Genomic DNA, 11,518 nt, shown 5'->3' with positions numbered 1-11,518 from the left:
CATCACCTAGTCAGTCAACCTCACATAAACGCAAAAACGTATAGTCCTGACTGTCCTTTATCAGGGGATCTGGGCTGAAGCACATACAATTGCATCACCATTCACCGTACGTCGACCAACAGCGGCCTTCTTACTCCATAGTCCCCTTGGCCAAAGAGCAGTTTCCAGTTACCTTCGCCCAAGTCGTGCGCATTTCCTATCTTATCGGCGGCACACCAACGGCCCGATCAAGAGACCAACGACGCGACGGCAGCGCGCACCGTCATCTCTTGCCGTTCTGTTAGTTTGGTGAGAGCTCCAAAGACGTGCAGTCATGCAAAGGCTGTTGGTAAACAATGCACTCAAGCCAATCGTCAGTGAATTTTTTTAACAATTTCACATTGGCAAAGAGTTTAGCATTCCACCGAGTTCCGAAAACGGTTTCGCAAGGGGATACCAAGCTGGCGTCTTCGTTGGTGCGTCGGGGCTCACATGGCTCCAGTAACATAAATTGATACAACTCGGAAACAGCTCCGAGTAGCATCAAGCTTGGCCCATCTGCACATGAACATCAAGGAGTCAGAATTTGATGCAGCAGCAAAGCACATTGGCTATCTCTTTCTTATCTATCACAGCAGGAGGCATGCACATCTACTCTGATTTGAATGTAATAGCATCCCAATAAGTATGGGTAGATAAATGCAATGTTGTTGAGGTGGTGGTCATATTAGGAGCACAAGCGATGTAACTTAAACTTTGTAGGGAGTTCAAATTGAGAACTTCACAAGGATCTACGGAGAAGACTTTGTGACGGGGGTGGGGTTGCTTTCTCCGAAGAGTATGTTCAGTGGATATATATATATAAACAACGATAGCAATAAACTTCCAACTGAAAAGCATTCCAATACTAGGTTTCTTTTGCAGGTAGTTCACAGTATCAGAATATGCAAAATGTTGTGCACGGGAATAATTGTCCTTCAAAATAGTTGGTTGAAAACAAACAGTGAAATCAATGCAAGTTCCTTTGACAAATGTCCGATTCTTTTGTACACAGAAAGATACAGAAAAAACAAAAAATATCCAAACGGCGCAGCAGTGCAACAGATATTTAACAATTAAGACACCCAATTCCCTGGCTGATCATATTTTCCTCGAGAAGGATTTCAAAATGGAGTCACATCTTAATTCCAAAGAAAATGGAAAGCACACAGGCATGCAGCGGTCGGTACCATGTTTTCTACACGAGGGAAGTGAAAAATAAAGAAAATATGTTACTATACCGAGATGGAACACATTACTATTTCCGTGGGAAGTGAAACATAGTACTGTTTCATCTCAAATGCTATTTTGAGGCCCCATTTGGCTACAAATGGGAAAGAGATCTTAGCTTGCAACTTGTCGAAAACAGGTTGATTGTACGCTTGCTTCTAGCAAACTCGAGAACCCATTACTGTTTAAAGATCCTTTGTTTTTCGAATATTATTCTTGAATAGCATGCATGGTTTAGTGCAAAGAACAATAACAAAAATATGTTAGAATGAATGTTTTTTTTTTTTCTATACCTTGGTATAAGTGCCTTTGGAAATCATAATCTTCATTGAATAAGTCAGTTAATTTATGAAAACTGAAAATTTGCTCATTTCGGTATTTTCTAGTAACTAGAAGTAACCATTCAGTTGCAGAAGGGACTACGAAACCTGTTTCTACATTAGAGGACATATAAGTAAAGATCCACGGACTAGAGCTATACCAATTTTGCAGCATTTCTGTTCTTCAATGTCAAGAATGCTGCTTCAGCAAAGGCCTGTGCAGCTTGGGCATCTGCTTCTGCAGCCTCTGCTTCTCTTGCAGCTGCTTCAGCTTCTGCCATGATAGCCTCTGCCTCTGCAACTGCACGAGCAGCAGCTACTGCAGCTGCCTCAGCGCTCATGGTTGCCATATGAGCCAATTCAGCATCAACTTGAGATCTTGTAAGGGTTTTACTATCATCACTCCCTACTTTGAAGGGCTCTCTTTGCACGTCTTCCAGCAGCAGCATTTTGGGGCTTCGGCCCTCTGAGTACGGTGAACTAGGTGCTATCCTATACTTCCGATTCACCTGCAATCTTCCATTGGGTCACATGCTGAAATGCTCAAGATTATTCGCGTGGGTAACTATTGTCTAGTGGACAACAAATAGGTCATTATCAGGTTTAAGACGCCTTGCTTGCCCACAACATATGAGACTACGCACGTTCTAATTGGATCAAAATAAGGATATTCAGCATTAAAAGATAAGTCATGGACACCAAAGAGCCCACAAACCAAATAAAGCAGAAAATAGCATTTTGTTAAGTAAAACCAAAATAGTAAGCCTGCAGTCCAACAAGGATTCTACATGAAATTGAACAAGAAACCAGTATGCAAAAGTGATTGCTAATACTGACAAACATTTTCGGCGCTTTAGTAATAGACTAATAGTAGAGTATGGTGCATGATTGAACAAGTGTATGCATCTTTTAGAACACATGCATATGCCCAATCATACATACCATGGGAGACCTTCATATATCCTGTTTTCATAAATATGGCACGTCAACTGCTCCAGTTTGATGAAAACTAGGCTTCTGAGGTTTCATGTAAAGGTTATACTTATCTACTTCATTAGGTGGTATCACTACAAATAATCGAATTTACTCACATGGTATCGCCTAGTAGTTTCACTTTCACCTTTGAATCAGTTTTCTTTCTCGCGTAGCATAAAAATGAAGTAGGGAGCAAAAAATTAAAAAAAAAATACCTTTATCAATTTCCCACTGGTGGTCAAGTCTTTAAGTTTTGCAGACAGTAAGTGATCAAAATCACTAGGTGGCCAATATTGCTCCTACATAAAACCAGGGTAAGAAACTGTCTGTGCATGTAGCAAATAAGAGCAAGCATGCCTCGATTCACCAATAACTTTCATTAGCAAATAAGCAAGTGAAAACATGATGATAGTATCAGAATGACATCAGAAATCAGCAGGAAGACACAATGCAATAGCTTGCTTTTGACCAAGCTGGAAGAGAGGGTGACCACTTGCAGTTCTTGCACACAAGGAGGAAATCTTGTGTAACCAGACATTCTTAATTATGTGATTCTACTATTTGATGTCTGTGATAGCTCATTGAGATACAATCAGGTTAGGTATGGTGTAGTTTTTGTTTCTGGTATGAAGCTGTGTTCACTATTTTATTTAGGTGTTCAGGAGTAATGAGCCTTCGAACAGACATGGGTGGCACCATCCATCACTGCCTAGGCTGGCAGCCTGCCTATTTGGGCATAATCTTTGCGGCTGGGGCACTGCCTAGTCTGATTTTTTATACACTATACCAAAACAAAAAACATTGAACATATATGTGACAGGCTGTCAGCTATGTAAACTCTTTGGCTGAAAAAAACAGACAGAAAGAGCAAATAGTGTTTGACAGTCTCCTCAAAATAGAAGACGACGGTCATTTGTAGACAGACCATAAAACATATAACTCTAGTCCTACAAAGAAACAAAAACAAAAGCAGGATGCACACCTCTATGTAATCAGCAATAGTAGTTCTGTGCGACCCCGTAGGCTCATTCAAGTTCTTTATAGCCTCCATTATAATATTGCCTAGCCTGCAACAAAGCCATTAAACTAAAGAGGAGCATCCAAACTATCTAGTATTCTATTGATAACACTAAGAGAAAAAGAACTAAATTTATGCATTACACTTGTACATATACAATTACCTTGAGTGAGGTTTCTTTAGATTTGATGTATTCAACGCTCCACTAGACACTGATGCTATAGGCTTTGCATCAACATTCTCATCATCAGCATCAGAAGTAACTGTGTTGACTGTAGTTGAGTGATCATTATTCTTAGGAGTAGCTCGGGTTTTCTTCACAGTAGTTCTCCCCTTTTCACGAGAACCCGATGCGGAGACAATTCCATTCATGTTGCGCCACTTGTCCTATGTAGTAATTAGTGGAAAAGAGGAGATGAACATTAAGATTGAAGATGAAATCTGGAAATTTAACACCAAATGACACACGATTTCAAGGAATACAAAAATTTGGCATTCCCTTCACTAGCAAGCTTAATTACGTGTAATGAAGTGAACAATTCTAACCTTTAGGTCAACATTCGAGCGGTAGTGCAGGGTGGAACTAAGTTCTGGATCGTTCAATATTCTGCGCCAATTTCCAACTCCATGTTTTGCTATTCCAGCTCTAAGAGCAGCCTCTTCCTCAGAAGTCCACCTCTGTTTTGGAGCCCCCATGCTTAGGCCTAATCTCCTTGGTCAAATACAATACGAACACGAATGGGCACACCTGAATTCATTAGAACATTGTAAATGCTGCTAGAACAAACAAGTAAAAGGAATGTAAGCAGTGCTGGATTACATTAGGCTAACACCACTGCAAGCATTGAATATTCAGAAACCTCAATCCTAAGGAATTTTTTACCCAAAAAAGCAACATGTGCAGAAAATACTTACAGAAATAAATGATCCTTTTAATATGCACAACATCCAGCCATTCTTGGCTAAAGTAGAAAATCAGGTTTATACTACAACTTGAATATACCAAATAATAGGGAGGAAAGTGTGATGTACCATGTAAATCTGAACAAACCTAGAAAATATTGAAGAAAACATTTGCCGTATTGATTCTCAGAGGCTCCATTATCATTCATGGTAAAAACAGCCTATCATATTTGTTATAGTGTACTCTCCAGTCAAAAATAAGTGACACTTCGGATATCGACACGGTCCCCAATACACAACTTGGGCTACTAATTTTTGTGTAACATATTTATGAAACATAGCAACATTATACTATTATGAATCTACTTTTGAGGACAAATCTACTCATATCATTTTCAAATATTCAAACGCAACCCAAAACATCAATTATTTGTGACTGGAGTACATATGAATCAAAATGGTACTAAACTCAACAATGGCCTCTGTAATGTGACCAAACAAAGCTACAGATTAGGGCTTGGAAGGCAACTTCAGATCTACTTGTTTCTCAGAAGTGGCAACGGGCAAGTCCAACCCTCTCTAATTCTATTGGATACATGAGAAATTTCATTGCTATGCCAATAACATCATCCCCTAACCACCTAAGATAAAACAAACCAAGAGGAAATCGGTGCAAAACATAAGACAACATGGGATCATTTCAAGAAGTTGGAAATCGCTTCACCATGCCTCTGTTCACCTGAAACTCTCTATGACACCATTCTCAAACAAATCCTAATGAAAATATGCTGCTTCCTTGTAGCTTAAGATTTTGTTAGACGGATGGTGTAATAAGCTCAAAAATTATCAACGCAGAAGACAATGAGTATCGATCCGATTTGACACATGCATCATCATCATATGAAAATGTGATTCTGGCATCTAAAAGACTAGTCTGAGTACGACTGCACACATGGTGACCTAAGCGCCAACATGACGGGTCCTGCCAAGCACACCAGTATCACCAAACCATGTTAATCCACGTTCCAGGTTCTATCCTAGATTCAACCAAACTAAAATGTGAAAGTGAAAGAGAATGCTGAACTGATAAGAGAAATGGACAGTGGACGCTGGAACTTGAAACCTAAAGGCATCGCAGTATTTTTGCCTATTCAGAAACTGTTGGAACATGGCTTCAGAGTACATAACATAACTGACTTCAGCACTTGACACGGCATACAAAACCAAGTCAGCAGGAAAAAATTGGAACACAATAATGAGACAACCTATATATCCAGAGACTAAACATCATTCAGCAAAACCATCTTAATCAGAGCATTGTATGCACAGACCACAGTCACAGTCCACATAGTGGAAATACAACAGAGAAGTCATGCAGATGCTTGCCCTTGCAATTTCACCGGGGGCGGACTTAACCTGGGGGGCCCAATTTTTTCGAAAAATATATCGCGCTGGCACTTTGGCTACATGATCCTACGTGCTGACGAAGCACAATTTAACATGGCGGACTTCACTAGGGGCATGGGGGTTCAGTTGAAACCCCAGAAATTTTGGAAGTTCATCTCCATCCTAATCGAACCATGATTGGGTATGGATTGGATTACAGCAGTGGGTTAAAGAAACTAATGAATCTGAATGAAGAGAGAGAAGATAGGATTTGGGTTTGATTGAGAGCAAAACCAAACCGCAAACCATTACGAACGCATGGAATCCATCCATCCATCCAAGCAAGCAAGCAAGGATTACTAACCAGGGCAAGGAGAACCGGTCCTCGCTTGCACGGATCTCCACCCCCACTAGACCGAGAGAGGAGCGGCGGACGGCGGGTGGGATTGAGATCCTCTGACGTGGTGACGTGGTCACTGGCGTGTGCGCCGCCACATGGAGGACCGGCAGAGAGGAGGGGTGACCCGCGGCGATGCGCCACGGCAGCTTGGTGCCCACCGCCCACTGGTGGTGGTGGTGGTGGTGACAGGTGACGTAGCGGGTTGGCCGTGTGGAAGGACCGCCTTCAACCGTGGGAGCCGGTCCGGAAATAAATTCTACTAGGCAGAATGGCGCGTGTCTCGAATAAATGTATTAATAAAATGTTATATGGTTTGTAAACTGTATTTGAAGGGTAAAATTGGTCTTTTTTGTTTTTTTTGTTACGGACACACTCATTGAAATATTGTGATTAATACGTCAAGGGTCATGGATCAATTATGCGTTATTTCGTTGTTGGGTATTTATGTGTTAAGCTGATAAACTGATATTGGTGTAATTTTTTAATCTAATTTTTATCTATTTTTTATCATTGTTGTTTTTAAGTATGAATTGTCAATGGTGAGGGAAGTAGATCCGGAATTTTGACACAAAGAAATTGCCCAAAAAAATCTTCGTTGCGCCCGCAGGCCGAGAGAGAGCCAGGGAGGAAGACCGTGAGGCTAAAGAGAGAGCTGACGAAAAGCACACCTAACTGATCGGTTCTCCGACTTTGCTACTCGGCAAGAGCAAGAGTCTTTGGACTTACGCAAGGCGGGAGTTGAGATGGAGCGAGAACGTGAGAGAAATATAGAAGAATGAGGTGGCAAGGATTTTCTGAGCCGGTGGCTAGTAACAGGTAAGGAGTATTAATTTGAAAAATGAGGTAACAGTATTTTTTTTTGCCCGGTGCCTGGATTTTTCAGAGGAAAATGCTGGATTTTATTGGTCTCATATGTATGAAAGAATAAATGAAGGAATAAATGAGAGAAGTATTAATTTGGAAAATAAGGTCACGGGGTTTTTTTTTGCCGGTGATTGAAGTTTCCACCAACGGCTAAAGTTTTCGGAGGGAAATTTTGGATTTTATCTAGGCGTATATGTATGAGGAAATAAATAAGTGAGATTTTTTTCGCCGGTGACTAAAGTTTCTGAGGAAAATGCTAGATTTTATCTGGGCATACGTGTATGAGAAAATAAATAAGCGAGATATTTTGTTGATTTTTTAGAATGGAATAATTTTTTTGCTAAATATTTGAGAACATTAGTTACTATACAGCACAGTATTTTCTCATACAATATTTGGTGTCATGGTAGTACGATACAGTAGCTCCAGTACGTTTTCTTATTTCTGGTGCTCGTCTGAGCTCGCAGTCTGTTTTTTTTTATATACTTTGAAGACTTGTGAGTACCAGAACTCACTGGAACATACCGTTCCGCTGATCAGGGAATGAAGTGACGGGGCCTAACTATCAGCACAGGAGCTACAGTGAGGGAGAGGGGCTGAGAGCGCGCGGATTCCGCCCTGCTTAGTAGTATAGTATTGATACATCTTGCTACAAGAGATCTCTGTAAGATCGTGATGAAATCATATATTTTTTATTATTATAAAAAAGAAAGTTTTTTTAAATCCAGTTGTATAAAATTTGTTTCAACGGATCCAACTGAGGAACGGAGTTTTTTTTTTAACTCTTCACCACTGAATACAGCTGTAGTATCTGAACATGAACGCGCGAACTCACCCCACATACACGCACGCACGCAACCCACACAAACCTAACGCACGCACATGCTAGTTCTACACCTACACGCAGCTCGAAGAAAGCGTCTATATGGAGATCACCGGAACCCATCGAGAATCCCGTAGACGACAAGCACATCGTAGTCCAGGGCCGTCTCTAGGAATTTGAGGCCCCAGTGCGAAATACAAAATGGGGCCCTAAAATTAAAAAATTCATATAACCAAAGCATACTTTCACTTAATTATATAATTTCAAGACATGTTATTTGTTACAATACTTAGGAATATATCAAATATTAATGCTAAACAGTAAATGTAGTACTCAAGCAATAAACTGACCTTATGTTCTACTGAAAAGCATCATCCTTTTAGTATTTCTTGAAATAAAATCTTCAATTATATCTTCATACTTAATCTTCTCCAAAATATCATTTTCAAGTGCTATTGTCGCCAATCTATTGAGTCTTTCTTGTGTCATAGTAGAACGCAAGTAGGATTTCAACAACTTGAGTTTAGAAAAGCTCCTTTCCGCAGATGCAACAGTCACGGGAATGGTTAACAAAATTCTGTATGCAATAACGGTATTAGGGAAACAGCCTAGCTGCTTCAAATATTTCAGAATATCAAGAGGGCTCATAGATTCCTTAATAAGATCCTGGATGAACTTTAACTCCACATACAATTCTTTTCCGTCAATATCTAAATGTTCTCCACTCTTAAGTGCTACCTCAAGATTAACAGAAGAAGAAAACAAACTCTTATCATCCGAGGAGCGTAGCTTATCGGAATTAAATAAGAAACCAAAAGTATTTTTTACCCCTGATATTGCTCAAATCTCCTAGTAAGTGAAGCTATAGCTTGATCAACAATAGCTATAAAATAATTAACCCTAAATGACTCATGTGCAGATTGTGAAGCAATAGATGCATCATCATTGCTCTCATCAAATTGTCTTTTTCTTTTGATTTTACGCTTGGTGCGGAATTCTGGAGCAATATCCATCTCAAGTGCAATTTCTTTTGCAGCTTCTAATGCATTTGAAAAGCCAGTTTCTCTATACTTATTGAAAAAGAAAATCAGCCCCTGTACTTTCTCAATTGCAATATCAATAAGCATATCCTTTGCTTGTAGTTGCTTACTGACCAAATTAACAGCAGATAATATTTCATACCAGATGATTATTGCCACTAAAAATTCAAAGCCACCAAGTTCATTATCCGCCAAGGATTTAGCTTCACTACTTGTCAATGGATCATTATCATTTTCAGCCACTTGTAGTAAAGCCTCCCTTATTTCTTGAATCTGAAACCTTATAGCCTTAACATTATCAACACGACTCTCCCAACGAGTAGATGACAATGACTTGAGAGTTAATCCTGTTATGTTATCTTTAAGAATTTGCCATTTCTTAGTAGAATTAGAAAATATTGTATAGATACGTTGTATAACTCAAAAAAATCTTTTGCATTACCACAAAACTTTGCCATATCATATAGTGTTAAATTCAGACTATGACAACCACAAGCTAAATAAAAAGCTCTAGGATTTTTATCCAATAGTTTCTTTTGTACCCCTTGATGTTTTCCTTTCATATTTGACCCATTATCATATCCCTGTCCTCTCACATTGTCTACATCAAGGTCAAGATTTTTCAATTCATTTTATAGAACATCAAACAATCCTTGCCCAGTTGTATCATTTACATCCAAAAACCTAAAAAGGATTCTTCAATGCAAATAGAACCTGAAGATGCATCAACATACCTTATGATCAAAGACATCTATTCTTGGTGGCTTGCATCAGGAGTACAATCAAAGATAACTGAGAAGTACTTTGCTTCTTTAACCTTTCCAATGATTTGAGACCTGATTGCAGCAGCTATCAAATTTATTAACTCATTCTGGATGCCAGGACCAAGATAATGAATATGAATTTCATCATTCGTGATGCGTTGAACATGCTGTTGGATAACTGGATTAAATTCAGCCAACATTTGAATCAATCCTAAGAAATTACCATTGCTGTCTTGGTACAACTTGCTATTACTGCCACGAAATGCTAAATTATGTTCTGCAAGAAATTTTACAATCAAGATAATTCTAAACAAAACCTTTCTCCAATGGTCCCTTTCTTTTTGAAGTTTTCGCTGAGCAACTTTATCAATTGTTTGATTCTTTTGCAACCTGAGACGCAAGTCATACCAAGTAGCCATATTCATAACATGTTCTGTACTAGTTTCATGCTCTTTAAGTCTAGTGCCAAGATGATACCAGTCATTGAAACCCTCATTTGCTAACTGACCTTTCCCGTACCCCTTTCTCAATAATTTGCAACAAAAACAAAATACTCTGTCAAGCTCTTTGCTGTATACAAGCCATTCTCTGTCACACTTTTCTCCATTTGAGAGAACTCTAGTGTACGATACTGCAGAAAACTTTCTAGATAATTTATCTTTAGGACCTTTCTCAATAGACAAATCTCTTTTAGGACCCTTTTGCACCAAAATATCAATCATTTTAAGATCAAGTGCATCCCAAGTTCTTGGATCAAATATATCAGGCTGAAAAGAAGTATTGATGTCATTGTTACTTTCAGTACTTGGTGATCTATCTAAGCTGAGATCAACTCCATCAGTATGTCCACTAACTTCATCGGCAATATTAGTATCGTCACCTTGAACAATTTCTGCAGCGTGAGCCTCAACTTCTATTGCAATCTTAGCATCATCACTATGAACCCCATCAACATTAGCAGCTGCAGTTTGATTTTCAGAATTAAATTGAGATTCTTTCATAACAAATCTATCAAGAGCACCCTTTTGAGATTGAGCTGCTGCTTCTAGTCTTTGTTTCTTCTTACGCTTTTCATAACCAGAATCATACTTCCTATTTCTAGAAGACATGATGAGGATTGAGAAAATAAACGTCTTCCTGTTTTATAAATCAAACAACACTAATGATTTAAACAGTACATGAATTCTAGACTTAGCAAGATAAGAAAAAGATCAAAAGAAAAGAAGATCGAACCTGCGTGGAACGTGCTGCCCAGCACTAGTTCGTTTGTCGGCATATCGAGTTGGACAGTGGTCACTGCCGTTCTCGTCTATGAATCCAAGGGAATTTTTTAAAAATGCATTGATGCATACCAATTGCATAGCCAAGATCGAATTTATTTAAACATGCAAAGATGCATACCAATTCTGTGAATCCAAATTAAAGAGCAACAATGTGCAGTTGAAGGCCAGGCACCCAGGCCAACGTTTCTCCAGACTCCAGTGCCTCCCGAGCAGCCCGTCCAGCTTACCTGAGAGCAATTGAGGATTGGCAGCGTGGAAGTGGCCAAACACAACTCTGGTTATGTACTAGATAGATATGTGAGTTCCTATATAGCAAGGCACTGTGTGCTCTATAAATTCAGCAGAAGATGAAGGAGGTATAAGTTACGCAGAGATATGTCAAAAATGAACTAATAAACCAGTAGTACCGACAGTTCAGTTTGTAATTATTTGCCGTTTATAGCCAGCAGCACTTTCAGTATTTTCCAAATTCTACAATCTACAGAAGATTTGAA

At 39.2% G+C, this 11,518-nt stretch overlaps 2 protein-coding genes across 2 annotated transcripts; both read right to left on the bottom strand.

The window, feature by feature from the left end:
- Nucleotides 1-352: 352 nt before the first annotated feature.
- LOC133896869 (single myb histone 5-like) lies at nt 353-6,504 on the bottom strand. The gene is made up of 7 exons (XM_062337512.1): nt 6,215-6,504; nt 4,108-4,309; nt 3,725-3,948; nt 3,526-3,610; nt 2,759-2,842; nt 1,730-2,077; nt 353-537 (listed from the first exon to the last, which is right to left on the bottom strand). The coding sequence occupies exons 2-7, from the start codon at nt 4,255-4,257 to the stop codon at nt 523-525; spliced, it is 906 nt and encodes a 301-aa protein (XP_062193496.1). The 5' UTR covers nt 4,258-4,309; nt 6,215-6,504; the 3' UTR covers nt 353-522.
- Nucleotides 6,505-8,382: 1,878 nt separating this feature from the next.
- LOC133909808 (uncharacterized) lies at nt 8,383-11,001 on the bottom strand. Its single transcript, XM_062352356.1, has 3 exons — nt 10,975-11,001; nt 9,712-10,878; nt 8,383-8,514 (listed from the first exon to the last, which is right to left on the bottom strand). Exon 2 carries the CDS (start codon nt 10,848-10,850, stop codon nt 9,729-9,731), a length of 1,122 nt encoding a protein of 373 aa, XP_062208340.1. The 5' UTR covers nt 10,851-10,878; nt 10,975-11,001; the 3' UTR covers nt 8,383-8,514; nt 9,712-9,728.
- Between the last annotated feature and the right edge of the window lie 517 nt (nt 11,002-11,518).

This window comes from Phragmites australis, chromosome 2, assembly GCF_958298935.1.
Source record: "Phragmites australis chromosome 2, lpPhrAust1.1, whole genome shotgun sequence".
NCBI lineage: Eukaryota > Viridiplantae > Streptophyta > Magnoliopsida > Poales > Poaceae > Phragmites > Phragmites australis.
The sequence above is the reverse complement of the archived record's forward strand: the minus strand, read 5'-3'. Positions and strand labels throughout refer to the sequence as shown.